At 38.5% G+C, this 15,724-nt stretch overlaps 1 protein-coding gene across 3 annotated transcripts; it reads left to right on the top strand.

Annotated features, from left to right (window-relative positions):
* The first annotated feature begins 387 nt into the window (after positions 1 to 387).
* On the top strand, positions 388 to 14,770 carry LOC117790288 (protein winged eye). 3 transcript variants are annotated; one of them, XM_034629690.1, is made up of 11 exons: positions 388 to 1,701; positions 1,767 to 1,916; positions 5,863 to 5,997; positions 6,129 to 6,245; positions 7,272 to 9,411; positions 10,113 to 10,686; positions 11,249 to 11,507; positions 11,954 to 12,579; positions 13,061 to 13,240; positions 13,316 to 13,477; positions 13,543 to 14,770. In XM_034629690.1, exons 1-11 carry the CDS (start codon positions 1,119 to 1,121, stop codon positions 13,831 to 13,833), a joined length of 5,217 nt encoding a protein of 1,738 aa, XP_034485581.1. In that variant the 5' UTR covers positions 388 to 1,118; the 3' UTR covers positions 13,834 to 14,770. The 3 variants fall into 3 exon arrangements, with proteins under 3 accessions (XP_034485581.1, XP_034485580.1, XP_034485579.1); XM_034629689.1 differs by having other exon boundaries at positions 7,239 to 9,411; positions 11,984 to 12,579; XM_034629688.1 differs by having other exon boundaries at positions 7,239 to 9,411.
* Positions 14,771 to 15,724: the final 954 nt, after the last annotated feature.

Below are 15,724 nucleotides of genomic sequence, written 5' to 3'. Positions count from 1 at the left end.
TTAAGATACTTGTGCAATGGCATCGATTAATATCGAGTAGCGATTGTCAATTGCCAATACACTGCGAAATTCTTTATTTATTAATTGTCAAGCCATATTATATGTTATTTACATCATACCTATTTTTAATAATTTAAAAAATTCTTAAATATCATTCAAAATTAAAAGTTGAACGCAAATACGAGGTTTATATAGATTGCTGCTATAATAAAGAGCATGGAAATAAATGAATATTAATTATTATTATTTATTTATTATATTCTTTTAAATATACCGCGCTGATTGTAAACGTGCAATGCTATCGATGAACATACTTTTGACAGCAGTCAAAGTATCGAGTAAGTGCAATGTATCGAAAGTAATATCAGATTGAACTATCGAAACGATTGTCACTTGCCAAACAGTGAAAACTTGAAGTTGCTTCTTTTTTGTTGTCTCCCGTGGACTTTTTTCCAGGGATTACTAATTCGCAAAAACAAAAAAAGCGCGTATAAGTTGCGTGCCATTTTGTAGGTGGAACGCTGTGCGCTGTGTACGTGTGTGTGCGAAAATCTTAAACACGCTGTGCAACGACGACGACGCTTGCGTTTTTGTGGGGATCGTTCGCCTCCACCTTCTTCTTCTTCTGCTTCTGCTGCTTCGTCTTCCTCTTCTTCACACCTCCGCTGTCACCGCAGTGAAGCTAGCACGGGTCCAGTTTGTACATACTCACGTATATATATATATAAATATATATATATATGTATATAGATATTGCAAGTTGCATACGTACGTCGCGCGTGGATTATGTCATTTATTTATAATAAAAAGCATACAAGTTGACAATATGCAAACAAATGCGCGCTAAATGTTGCAACCAAAAGAAAATTTGTGGCAACAAAATAAACACACACGTAAAAATGTAGACTGTGTGTGCGTGTGTGTGCCTGTGTGTGTGTTGATGATAATGGATGTTTAGTAGCAGATATAAAGTATATAGATATAGATTTATATATACTTACTTGTATGTGAATCATATGGTGGGGGCCATAAAGATGCCCCATGTTGCCAACTTTACACTAGAGTCCATATAGAGACTATATACCCTACAAAAACAACAACGATAACAACAACAACAAATGGCCACATTTAATGCAGCAAATGTGGCAAACAACAGCAGCGCGGATGTTGCAGCTGCCACATTTCTAATGCCCGCCACAACAGCAACAACAACAGCAGCCACAGGATTAGGATTAGGATTAGCAGCAGGTGGAGGAGCAGCAGGAACAGCTGGACATGCGCTGCATTTGGAACAGTTTGGTGGCGCCTCGCTGCCGCATTATATGCCGCTGCCTTTGCCCAACTTGCAACAACAGCAACAACATCATCATCAGCAGACAAACTCCTCGTATACATTTGTCCAAATCAAAAGGGAGCCATGTCAGGTGTCTGAGATTAGTTCCAACAATTGCCATCAACAACAACAACAGCAGCAGCAACAACACCACCAACAACAACACCAGCAACACCATCATCAACAACAACATCATCATCACCTGCAAACCGCTTCCACCTCCCTTGGCCTGGGCAGTGTCACCTCCTCATCGGTTACCGCCTCCGCCACATCCAAAACCATGTCTGCATCCACTTTAACTACACTGGTCAAAATTGAAGCCTCCTCGCCCAAGGTAACCGATCTGGAGAAGTCCAGCTGCAGCACAAGTAAGTTGTCTATCCTTATAATTATCATAAACATATCTTAAAAATGTCCCATGTTATTCCTACAGATAATTCGGTGCCCATTGGCATTGCGGTGGCCAGGAAACGTCCACAGGAGGCATCCAACAACGTGGCACTCAACAGCGGATCAACTCTTCCTCTGCAACAGCCACTCAACAAGGACATGAACTGCTTTGGCATACGTGTCGCCGATCTGGGTAAGCAATATAAACATCATCATTACAAGTATCATCACCACCATCAGTCACTCTTGGCTGATGCTTCTATAAGAAGTGTGACAAACATTACCAGATCCATATTTTTGTCGTGGTTTTGCTTTTCCGTCTGTGGTTTATTCATAACCTGGACGAAACGTGACTCATCACAGATACAGTAGTCACTCGCAAGCAACAACTTTGCTTATTTAATGTTATCCCAGATTTCAAATTTCTTTCTAAACTTACTTGTTATTCATTTTCATTAGAATATTTTAATTAAAATAATATAATTATTTTTTGACGAGTGATTTCTGTGTCAAGTAGTATACAGGGATATACATCATAGTAACGAGATCAATAATTTCGGTCGTCAGTTGAAGTATAGTCTTTATAATAATAATTCAGCATTACTGCTTTATTATTACTATTATTCATTTTATTAAAGTATAGTCTCACAAATTAGAACCACTTGGTTTTTATCGTTTTGTTTCCAAACAAAAGTTTAGTAAAAAGTCATAAAAAAAAATATAAGATGAAAAATTTGTTCAATTATAATATACTATATTGATTTTTTTTTTAATATTTATAATTGTCAGACTTAATTTTGCTTAGACATTCAAGTTTTCAATTTAATTTTGCTTAAAAATTAAAATTTTCAATTTAATATTCGAAATTAATTTAATTATTGCAAAGTAGGTAAATTTTCTGTTTCTAATTTGTGCAAAATATAAATTTCTGAATAATTACAGTTTGTGCAACTATTTGTAATTGTAATAATATAGTTAAAACACAGAATTTCACTCGTAGATCGGCGAAAATTTGTTATAATATCTATAGTTTTTCTTATATACGAATTGAATTAAAATGTTATGTTATTAAATTTATTTTCTGTATTTATATAATTTTATTTATATAAGATAAATTTATAAGCGTTCAATTTGTTGAGTGACCACTGTATATACATTGATTGCATCTATTTCCGTGCTGTGGAGCATCCCCTTTAAAGACTTCACACTTGAACAGATCTCATATCCTTGTACATAGCCTAGAAGTGCTTCAAAGTATTCGAAGAAACGGTGTAAGGTAGGGTATCTCCAATTCTAGCAACTAATTGAATTTGAGAGCGGAGATTTTGTGCTTTCCAGTGATTGTTTGTTTGGCTTGGACAACGTCGTGCCTCGTCTGATCCCTCGAGGCATTGTTATCCTCATAATTGTGACTCGATGCCTGTTATGGCACTAATAGGATTTCGGCAAATATTAAAAGAATTCCATCAGTGAGTTAGGGGTGTCTTTTACTTTTACAAGTTGTCCATGTAGAAGGGCTTCGAAATAAACACACCCCCTTTTAAAATTGACAGGACAGAAATCATATGACGAGGATGTAGATGCTTCGGTCTCTCTTCTTCTTGTTGATGTTGTGACAGCCCTGACTTGTGCCCTCAGATTGAAACGTAAAATGCAGGGCGGGGAAAAACTCATTGAAACTACTTCTATGATAGACTAACTAGGGTATTTTTTGCGTCGTATTTAACAAGTAGGAAATGCTAATGTCGAGAGAACTAGACTGTGGGAGACCTAGTACTTATGCTGTAAAAAGCAGGGAAATGAAATAACATTTATAGGAGCAAATCTTAACTACAGAAATCATTTCAAAAGGCGGAATTTTGCTCTTTTGTCTCTAAGAGCTCTTTCCGTTTCGTTTTTAAATGTGACGGTTACCAAATATTAAGAAACATTTTAAAAATTTAAGATATTTGTGTCAAAACATTAATTTTTTGTCTAAAAATGGGTCCAGAAATAAAAAAAAATTACAGAAAAATGCTGAAATCGACAAATTATTTTTGTTTTATTTGAAAAATAAAATATATAAAAAGTAGTCTATTGTTCATTTTCGAAACCAGTTGATTTCATCAGTCTAAATAGCAATTTTGGTTTATCTAGCTCTTAAAATCTACAAGATATTGGTGTATACACAGATAGACATAGGGACATGTCCATTGTGAACCGATTTTTAATGTAACGTTTATTAAAAATCTATTTTATGTTTCTCAATTTTTACAAACTTTATATACCTTTTGTATTTTTTATGTACAGGGTGTACAAAGTGGCGTAGATCTAAAGATGGATTACTCATAGGTAGTTTGCTTTATTATATTTTTTTTTTTTTGCTGGTCGTGGGTGCGTGTTGAGTTGTCCTTGTACAAGGTACAAGTTGAAGGTGGTGCGTTGGCGTTGCAGGAAGTGCCGAAGGATGTGGATGAGGGGAGCATAGATTCACAGCCTGAGGCTGAGCCAGATGCTGTGGTTGAGGGTAACTTGTTGGCAAGGGATGCTCATGCTGAGTCCCGAGTCCTAGTCGATTCGAGGCGGAAAACAGGACGATTGCCAAAGCAATATGACACGCGTAAGTGGTTTGGGTATGCGACCATATGGTAAAGTCGCCCCTCAACGCCTGTACGGATTCTATTTTTATATACCAACTGGCTGCAGTAGTAAATATATACCATATAGTACATCTTGGTCTCAAAAAATAGAACTTTAACGCTAATTGCATTCGCTGTTGAGAGAACATCAATCTGAGGTCCTTAATAGTCCCATAATGTAATGCAATTAGTGAGTTGTGTACGCTTTAATCGAATTTCTGTAAAATTATTCAGCCACTGACTAAGGGATGTTCCTTGCGGGTCGGTCGCACAGTGGGGAAAACAGCCTACATTAGCTTAAATTAAAAAAATATCATCGAAAGTAGTAAAGACATTTTTTTATTTTATTCTTACATATATTTTTTTAAAGGTAAAATTGAATCATAGAAAACTTGTTTTAAATTTATTTTTAAATTAATGCAAAATATTTGTTAAATTACCGAAAAAATGCCGAAAAGTGGTAATTGATTATATTGTAAAATAAACAATTTTTTGAGCTTTAAAAGTTTTAGTTAGTATAACTTAATTTATGTCTCTTTACCACTGTGGGTCAGTGGGGTTGATAGGTCGGTGGGTCGCTTGGATTATGGCAGTGGCAAGTCAACAGGGCGTCGGAGTCGGGTTCGGGGTCGGAGTAGCCAAATGCATAGTTCAAGGACATTGCAATATTTTACGTATACACACACACAGCTCTTTCTCTCTCTCTCTTTCTCTCTCACTTACACACATACATTGACACATAGGTAGTTTTCATGTATAGCTGCGGTGCAAAACAAAAAGTTTATTAAATAATTGAACTTCGAGTCGAAAAGTTGCAAACTTTGTGCCTGCAATGCATACCAACTAAAAAAGTACATTTAATTTATATACTAGTGATATTGTGTGAAATTTATAGTATTATCACAGGTGCCACCAGTTGCTGCAATTTTAATTAAACAAGTATATTAAATATAAATTACAATATATGTATATATTTATTTCTTAGTAAGAATTACAACAACATAGACCAGAAAAACCCAGTATAAAAGTTATAAAAACTAATTAAAAAAATAATAATGAAAGAAATGAACCAAAAATGTGTATATTTAAATAAGACATATATTGAGAGTACACCCATTTGTAATTTTAAATTATTTGTTAAGTAACCGGTATAAAAAGGAAAGACGTATGGAAAATAATAAAATATTTTAAATAAATAAAAAAAATAATAAAAGCAAGAAAACAAAACTAAATATTTAAATAAGGAATATGTTCAAAGTACAAGCATTTATAGGAAATCTAAAATAGGGAGAAAGTATGTATTTTATTCCTTCTCTGATTAAATTATTTAAAATAATTAATTTTTGTTCTTCTTTTTTTAAGCAGCCAGCTACGAGTTGCCTAGTGATTATTATTGTATATTATTCCCTTTGTGCCTTTATTATTATTATTGCTGAAAATTCGTATCACTAGCGAATAGACTAACGACTGCTGACTAGACTAATGACTAATGTTGTGTATTTATCTGTTCCATTATTGCAGGTGCCACCAGTTGCGGTAATCTGTATTTCACGGGCAACGGGGATCTGATGACAACGGGAACGGCAACCGCCGAGGAATTAGCTTTGAGTGCAGCGGGCATCAATCGAGCACCGTCGACTTTTTGGCAATATCCAAGTGAGTTTCAGTGCTGATTGCAGTCTGCATGTGCTTCTTATTCTTTTACTTCCCCTCTTTTTCCCCCTTTTCTTCCAAATTCGATTTGCATTTATTTATTTATGTTGATTTTGTTGGCTTTTGTTTTGTAGATGCATTGCCCATTGAATCAGTGATTTCCATGTCGCCCGCTACGGTGGGTTTGCAATACTCTCGCGAGGCCAGTCGAGGTCAGGTGGTGCTGCTCCCGGCGACTCCAGCAGCGCTCGGTAAGTCTCACTTCTCTTCTAACTCTCTCTTTCTTTCTCTCTATCTTTCTCTCTTTGTGTTTGTCTCTTTGTCATCTAAGTACGCGCCATTATACTCATGAATCATTTATCATATTCAGAAACCGAAAATATCTGTAATTAAATAATATGTTGAACAAAATATGAAAATGTATTTAAAGTGGTAAATAATTTTTAAATTAATTAAAATATCGCCAATTAATAATTTTAATTTAAAAGTCAACTCCTTTTTTATTTTTTGTATTCAAAATCATAAGTAAATAATTAAAAAAAAAAGAAATAATAGTCAAATTTTAATATCTTTTGAAACATGTAGTGTATTACAAATGTATTAATTTATATCACAATACCCTTTATCTGGTGTAACCAAAAAGGACCTTTATTAACGATCGTACAAGTCACATTTGGAAAATGATTTCATAAAACTTTCACAAATTTGTTTTCTCCAATGCATTGCAGTATTATCCGAGGATTTTTATAATCGTTTTTAGTAAAGAAAATATAAAAGATACACTTCTTAACATTTGCTTAACAAAAAACAAATTTATTTGAGTTTTTCGGTTAAAGTTAACAAGTAAATAAAAATTCAAGAATAGCACTTGTTTTTTATAGCTTAATATAAAATAAGAAAAATGTGATAATTCAATTTAAACAGAAGTTTCATTATTATTTAGTGACATTTTAAATAAATTGAAAAAATACTATTAGTTTACTAATGAACATAATTAATTTTAAAAAATATTGATGATATTGCAATTTTATTTTGCGGTTCTCTGATCATAACTAATGCTTATCTCATTCTCTTTGTATTATTCGTAAGTTAACTTAATTTGGAAACAAAACTAATTCATGCTTTTATAACTCCGCTTTTCTTCCCTCCCAACTCGAAATCCTTTAAAAAAAAAAAAATACAAAAACCAAACAAATATTGTGAATTGCAAACCGAAACTCGAACTCGAAACTCGAACTCGACAGGCATATCAAATTTTCCCCTCTTAACGCCCACAGATCCGTTCCAGCAGGCGGCGGCGGCAGCGGCGTTTGTTTGGCCCTCGGCCTATATTCCACAGGCGACGGCAGCGGGTGCAGCGTCGTCGCCAGCGTCGTCCAATTTTATCTTTCCCTCGATGGGTGCACACTCCACGTTGGGCGCCCACAACACGTTGGGCGCCACGCCCTCGTATGCATCCACATTGCAGCTGTATCTGGCAGCGGCGGCAACGGCGACGGCGACGGGAGGAAGCTCAACGCTGTGCCAGCACAGCAATCAACAGACGAGCAGCACAACGACCACGAATTCCAGCATCAATCTGAGCCTGGCTGCATCCGGGCTGGGAGCCGGTGTCACCAGCAGCACAAGCAGCAGTCTAAGTAGCCTGAGCAGTCTCAGCTCCTCCAGCTCCTCGCGTTTCCTCAGCTTGCCGACGCAGACGCCGAAGCCGGCGTTGCCCATGAACTCCTTGCTGCTGCCGCCGACGGCGCTGAAGCTGGAGGATTATGCGGTGACGCAACCTTTGCCGCTGCCGTTGCCGTTGCCACTGCCGCTGCCGGAAGCGTCGCGTGAGTCAGAGCAACAGGCACTGAATCTAATGCGTCTGCCCACGCCGCCCACATCGGCTACAATGGAACCGAATGCCTCCCAGTTGACGCCGCATCAAATACTCTTCCAGACGGCGCCTACAACGCCGACGCCCACACTACTCAATCTATCCATGCATGGAGGCAGTGCAGCATCAGCAGCGGCGGCAACAACAACTGAACCCACAACCCACTGCGATGAGACGGCGCTCAACTATAAGTTGCATGCACCGTTGACGCCGCAGACACCGCCGAGATTGGCGGGCGGCAACTCGTTGTTGTTGCCCCAAATGCAGGATGTAAATATACAAACGGATACGCCCGTCTGCAGCGAGGATGAGAACTCTTCGTGTCCGCTTAAAGCGACGACGCAGGAAGTGCAGGAATCCCAGTTGCCGCTGGAGCTGACGAAGCCAGCGGGCGCGAGTGAAGCAAACGCCAATCAACCGAATGAGTGCCATACCCAAACGAGTCCCAGTGACATATACAGTGCCAGTGCAGCAGCAGGAGCGGGAATAGGAGTGGGAACAGGAGTAGGAACGGGAGTAGGAGCAGGAATAGGAGTAGGAACGGGAGCAGTAACTGGAGCAGGAGTCGGAGCACAGCTGGAGCAGCTGCCCACACAACAGACAACGCCTGAGGATCTGACGGGTCTGGTGCTGCTCTCCAACATCAGCACCAATAGCACACCCTTGTTGCGGGTCAAACAGGAGCCCATGGAGCACTGTGAGGCGTTGGTGCCGCCACAGCCATTGCCCATGCCCCACTCCATGGCCATGACCATGTCGGAGCCCGCTCAGATGACTCAGCTGGAGTCCACGCCGCTGCTGGATGTGGAGCGGACGCAATCGGAGCCGCTGGGCGGCTTAAAGTTGCTCTGTGCTTTGGCCGAGCAGCGCATACAGGAGGAGGAGGAGGTGCAGGGTAGCAGTCTGTTTGCCACGCCCACCTCACGCACTCCCACGCCGCCAGCGACGACTCGCAGTTCACCCACATTTCCATCCATGCAAGGCATTGAGTTGCCCACAACGTCCAGTGCAGCTGCATCCGCGACTGGCACTCCGGTCGAATTGACGCCCGTGAAGCGCAAGAAGCACAAACATTCCAAGTCCAGTTTGGTTGGCGGCGACAGTCGCAAATCCTCGCGTTGCAGCAAGAAGAGCAAGAAGAAGCGACGTCACAGCACAAGTCGACAACAACAACAGCAACAGCAACAAGAGCCGGAGGAGCCAGAGCTGCAGGATGAGGAGCTGCAATCGGAGCTGAGAAGCGCGCTGCACACCATAGATCCCAGTTATGCGCAGAGATTTGGCCAGGAGGTGTTTAGCATCATGGACAACAGCATGCGAATGCGTTTAGCGGACATAACACGACAGTATCGCAAGAAGAAGCGAAAGCTCGACGAGATTTCCAAGCACAAGAAGAAGAAGAAGTGCTCCAAGCAGCTGCAACAATTGCAGCAATTGCAACAGTTGCAACAGCTCCAACAGACGCTGCCAATGCAACAGACGTCGACGCCCATCCATCAGCCGCAGTTGACGCTCAGCTCCACGTTGTCCAGTGTCCTGGGGTGAGTAGACTATAATTTGTATTCCTTGTATACCCATTAAAAATGGACAGAAAAGCCTGACTGTCCGTCTGTCTGTCTGTCCGTCCGTCTGTCTGTCCGTCCGTCTGTCTGTCCGTCTGTCCGTTTTATTTGATCGCGTCGAACTCGGAGTCTATTAGAGCTAAGGACTTCAAACTTGGCATGTAGTTTCCTGGATACCGTACGCAGATCATGTTTGTTTTTATTTTTGGATCGGACCACTATATCATATAGCTGCCATAGGAACAATAGGTCGAAAATAAAGTTTTAGTATGAAAATGTTTTTTGTTTGCTGATATATCCGAACCAAACTAATAGAATATGCATCTGGCCTGGTATTATACATCCTGACCAAATTTGTTTCAAATCGGACCACTATATCATAGAGCTGCCATACAGATGCTCAGTCGAAAATCAAATTTTAGTATAAAAAAGATTTTTGATTTTTGAGATATCTAAACCAAACTGATATAATATGCATTTAAGCTAGTGTTATACATCCTGACCAAATTTGGTTCATATAGCTGTCATAGGAGCAATCGGTTGAAAATCAACTTTTAGTACAAGGTATCTGGGCACAGGGTATCCTACTGTCGAGCGTGCTCGACTGTAGCCGCCCCCTTGTCAATGATTAACAAATGTTATACATTTTAACTCACAAGTATTTCTCTCTTACTCCCCAGGACCGCTTCACCTCTGCGGGATTATAAATTCCCCAAATTCTCGAGTGGAAATCTGCAGGCTTCGAGTTTCTTGCGTTTCCCGGAGAAGACGCACTCGTTTCCACCGCCTCCGCCCAGTACACAGGCACAGGAGCTCAGTACCTTGCCGAGCAACAGCTCGCCGAGCACATCGTCGTCGTTTGTGCGTCTGGAACCGAGTGCTCTGGACGCCGCCGTCGCTGCTGCACCAATTACCTCCTCCAGTTCTTCCAGCTCCTCGCACAAGCACTCACACTCACACTCAGGCAGCACAAAGTCCGCGGCACGCAAGGAGCGCAAGCTGAAAGCAAATGCGGCAGATGCTCAAATGGCCACCGAAGCCAAGCGACGACTCAGCGCCGCGGATGCGGAACTGCAGTTGACCAGCGAGCATCTGTATCGGGACGAGACACGTGTCCTCACCGATATGGGAGGACTGTTCTATGCGGGAGTGATGAAACCACTGCGTCCACCAGATGTTTATGCCATCACGCTGGATGGCGAGCGAGGCAACAAATCGCATGTGATGTCACGCGAGGATATACTCAAGGATACGGTGGGTTTGACAGATCCTCCACGCTATACCTATTTATATAACTAATTTTATAATCATTATGAGATATTATATTAGGGGATAATAGCAGGAGCACAGTACTAGGAAACTTGTAATCAGGTCATAAAAATTAGGAAACCAAAGTTTTTAGTCTATAAACTGAGGAAATGATTGAGTAAAAAAACGATTTTATTGCAATAATAGGAAAAATCCAAACTTAAAACTATCTATTAAAGATCGCATAATTTAAGAATCTTTTTTTTTCGGCTTTTACACATTTTCAGAAATACTCAAAAAAAAAAGAAACCACAAAATAGTAGTATCATTTTATTGTAACAGCTATTAAGAACCATTTAAAATTTATTGTATATTTTTGTAATTTTTGTATTATTTAAAAAATAGAAAAAAAACAAAGATACTATTTTTTTGTATATTAATTAGCTATATTTTTACTGATTGAATTTTCTATTTTTGGCTTGATTTTTTGTTTTCTTCTGATTCCTAATATTTATTTTTTGTTTCACCTAATTTAACAAAAATATTCCAATTCTTTCTTCATCCACAGATACTCGAGGTGAAGCCAAAGAGTGTGGATTGTGTGCCCGTGGGCACGCGTTTATGCGCTTATTGGAGTCAACAATACAGATGCCTCTATCCGGGTCGTGCCATCGAGTCGGAAGCAACGGAGGATGCAAATCCTCCAGCCACGTCAGCGGTGACAACTTCGCCTCAGGACTTTGTTAGCGTGGAGTTTGATGACGGCGACAGCGGCAGGATCCGCTTGAAAAACATACGTCTACTCCTCAGCAATTATCCCATTGCAGGTGCGACAGAAACATTCATACTACATTACATCACAAACAATAATTACATTACTTTTAATGCATATTTGTAATTAAAACTTGGCATTAACAATGTTGGTATAAATTACAACTTATCATTTTGTATTGTGATATTCCAAATATTTAAATATCAATGCCAGATAAACTTAAGTTTTTACTATAAAAATTTAATGGCAAAACGAAAATGTTTGTTATATTTATTGCCAATGATTTGAATTTTGCATTTATTTGGAAAATGAAATCAACATTTGTTGAGCAATCTTTGACTTTTTATAAGCCGAAACAAATTGCGGTTTCATTACCTACGCATTATCCCAATTTGCGACTCTTTTTTTCTATGCTTTCTGTGTGGGATCTCTTTATTTATCTCTGTTGTTTTTTTTTCGTTTTCCCCCTGATTCCCGTTCCCGTCCACGACCACGATACAGAGTACAACGATAATCCCCTTTACTCTGTAGGCAAACAGAAGCGTGGCGCGATGCGAAGTGGCGACAGTGGAGCAGGCAGTGCACCGGAGCAGACAACCACATCCCAAGCTGGTGATGAGACGACGCCTCACAGTCATCATGGATTCAGTATGAGCAGCGATAACACAACTTCATTGGCCGCCACCATGGAACTGTTTACGCAGCGCAGCGAGAAGAAGCGGCTTAAGAAGAGCCTAAAGAAGCTGTCCAAGGCACAGAATGGCATTGGCCAATCCGTAGAGTCTAATGGCTTTCAGAACGAGGACGGCGGACAGGTGGCAGCACCTGGAGATGGCAACTGTCTGGACGATGGCAATCGAAAGCATCACAAGCATAAGAAGCGCAAGAAGCATAAGAAGCATCATCGAAAGAATGACAGCGAAGAGGCTGAACCGTCGGCTCAGGAATATTTGACAACGACGCTGGATGCAGAGCAGCCAGAGTTGCCGGCAGCGACAGTAGCAGAGGAACTTGCAACTGCGGCGCCGGCAGCGCAACGCGTCAAGGTCGAAGTTAAGGTGAAGGCGGAGCAACTGGACATGGAGGAGGAGACCACGTCAAACCTTATGTCCGAGGTATCCGATGAGGTAAGGTCTAGTGGTTAGAGATTTTGAATAAGAGTTACAAGTTTAACTGGATGAATGAGAAAATTACAATTGCATCTTTCTTTAACTAACTCAGTTTAAAATCTAACTTTTGATTTGAATACAAAATATATACATTATTATACAAATGTAATAATGGATTATTGTATTACTTCTAAATTAAAAAATTTAAAGTAATTACTTGACTTCAACTTTTTTTAAAAAAATAAACAATAATTATTTATTCAATTATAGATACAATAAAATTTCTTATTATAATTTATAATCATTACAGTTAAATTTTAAATGCACATTTCTCTTTTACTTTGTTAATTTTTTTTAAAATGTTTAAAATGCTTTCTAATTCACAATTCTGTGCATTTTTTACTTACTTTGCAATGCACATTTCTCATTTACTTCATTAATTTTTTTTTAGAATTTAAAAATCATTTTTAATCTACAATTGTGTGTCTCTTTCTTTTAGGTCAAGGGCGACGATCTGGTCGAGCACAACAACTCCAAGGGCAGCAGCAAGATTGCAGCCTTTCTGCCGGAACGGCAGCTGTGGGGTTGGTTTGGAACCGCCTACCGCAAGGCAGGCGTCAAGGGGCGTGCCAGAAAGCAATTCTACAAAACAATCAAAAGGGGCAAGGAGACTATAACGGTAAGTAAACACAAGTACCACAAATTCAACAGCACTTCTTATAGAAATTTCAATAAAATATACTTTATATTCCAGGTCGGGGACTGTGCAGTATTTCTATCAACGGGTAGACCGGATCGTCCCTACATTGGACGCATCGAGTCCATGTGGGAGACCACCGCGGGCAATAGAGTGGTGCGTGTGGCGTGGTTCTATCATCCGGAGGAGACCACGGGCTGTCCAAACCTCAAATATCCGGTAAATCAAATCACTCCGTTAAGCTTAATAATAACTATATTACTAATTAAACCTTCTGTTTACAGGGTGCTTTATTTGAATCGCCACATGAGGATGAGAACGATGTGCAGACAATTTCACATCGTTGCGAGGTGCTGCAGTTTGTTAGCTACGTTGACAAGTTTGGAGCTGACTCGAAGCAATATCAAACCATATACGATAACAATGATACATATTATTTAGCCGGGCACTATAACCCAAGGTTGCAAGTGCTGAAACTACAAGACGATATTCCAACTCTTGAAGAGCTGCAGGATACTACTACTACTACTACTACTAATTGTACTACTACAACAACAACTACTACAGAGGGTTAAGCGAAGCAAAACGAAGCGTGGATAGGCCTAAGCATAGACATAGAAAATCTCTATACAGATATATATATATATATATAAATCAATCTATATATATACAAATACGTTATACATATATTTTACACTACGTGAAACAGATGAAGCATATATATTATACCTATATGTATACACATATTATTTCTATATTTTAAACAGTATCGTAAAGAAAGAAAAATCAACCGAAAATCAAAAAAAGAAAAAGGATGAAGAACGATAGAGAGAAAGTGAGAGAGAGAGAATAAGGAACTAAGCAACAACCACTAAACTTTAGTGTGTAGTTACAAAAAAAAGAAAAAAGCGCAAGCAATTTTAAATGTAATTTGTGTAAACGTAATGGCGCAATAATTTTATTATGATTATATGACGGATCAGTTCGTTTAATGTTCAGCAAATGTTTAACATTTTAGTTTTGTACACCACACAACACAAGAGAACACAAGCATAACCCACAGATACACACACACAGATACAGATACAAATTCAGATACAGATACAGATAAAGATACAGTTGTATACCTATATGTTTCAGATGAAGTTTAAATAATGTTTTAAAGATTTTAAGCAGGCAACAATGCAGCAAGAGCAACTACTACTATAAATGTAACAATTCAATGTGATAGCAAAACAAAACCAGATGATGTTGATGTGTATAGATGAAGACGATGATGATTATGATGATGATAATGAGAGAAATAAGCATAGTTGATAATGATATAACACAAACAAACAAACAAAACAAGCGAGAAAAGAATGTGTTGAATATTTACAGCTCGTTTATTCAAGAAAATGAAATACTACACAAAATATATTATACACATATATAAAATCAAATCAAACTTATCTATAGCCACACATACATATATCAATAAACTTGCCGTGATTATTGTATTACTTCATTGAACTCTCTTTTGCAACTGTTCATTTATAATGGGGAAATTACTCCGAAAATTAGATGCGTTTGTTTTAGTCGAAAATGCGCTACACTCGGTCTTACAATCCTTAAGACTCTGTTGCTTTGCATTACATTGTTATAGTTATTACTACTCAGTTTACTCAAAAAAACTAGCCTACCATGTGAAATTTGTACACATTTCGTACTAAAATAAATGGTATTGTTTTTGTACCTTGTCCACAACACTTTATCGTACTTAAAATATCATGAAGTCTTTGAGGTCACATAACTTTGTCAAAACTTAGCTGATTTACATGCGGTATATAAATTTTTTCGTTGTTTGTCCTTTTATTTGAATCTGCATCAAAATTTTAATTAATTAAAAAATTTTTGTTTTTTTCGATCACTGTCCAATTTTACCATACCTTCCCCTTGACACTTTTCAGAAATTTCAAACTTGCATAACTCTGTCGAAACTTAACCGATTTACTTGCGGAATACCAATTTTTTCATTATTTGGTCTCTAATTTGATTTTGCATCAAAATTTAATTTACCTAAAAAATTTTGTTTTTTTCGATCACTGTCCAATTTTACTATACCTTTTCCCTTTCTTTCCCCTTGACACTTTTGCAGAAATTTGAAACTTGCATAACTCTGTCAAAACTTAACCGATTTCCTTGCGGAATACCAATTTTTTCATTATTTGGCCTCTAATTTGATTTTGCATCAAAATTTAATTTACCTAAAAAATTTTGTTTTTTTCGATCACTGTCCAATTTTACTATACCTTTTCCATACCTTACCCTTGACACTTTTGCAGAAATTTGAAACTTGCATAACTCTGTCAAAACTTAACCGATTTCCTTGCGGAATACCAATTTTTTCATAATTTGGTCTCTAATTTGATTTTGCATCAAAATTTAATTTACCTAAAAAATTTTGTTTTTTCGATCACTGTCCAA

This window comes from Drosophila innubila (assembly GCF_004354385.1).
Source record: "Drosophila innubila isolate TH190305 chromosome 3R unlocalized genomic scaffold, UK_Dinn_1.0 2_E_3R, whole genome shotgun sequence".
NCBI classification, from domain to species: Eukaryota; Metazoa; Arthropoda; class Insecta; order Diptera; family Drosophilidae; genus Drosophila; species Drosophila innubila.
The sequence above is the reverse complement of the archived record's forward strand: the minus strand, read 5'-3'. Positions and strand labels throughout refer to the sequence as shown.

Coding starts and splice junctions, on each gene's coding strand:
- LOC117790288 (XM_034629688.1), top strand. CDS start 1,119: ATGGCCACATTTAATGCAGCAAATGTGGCAAACAACAGCAGCGCGGAT. Junction 6,246..7,238: donor GGCGACTCCAGCAGCGCTCG/GTAAGTCTCACT, acceptor CGAACTCGACAG/GCATATCAAATTTTCCCCTC. Junction 9,412..10,112: donor ACGTTGTCCAGTGTCCTGGG/GTGAGTAGACTA, acceptor CTTACTCCCCAG/GACCGCTTCACCTCTGCGGG.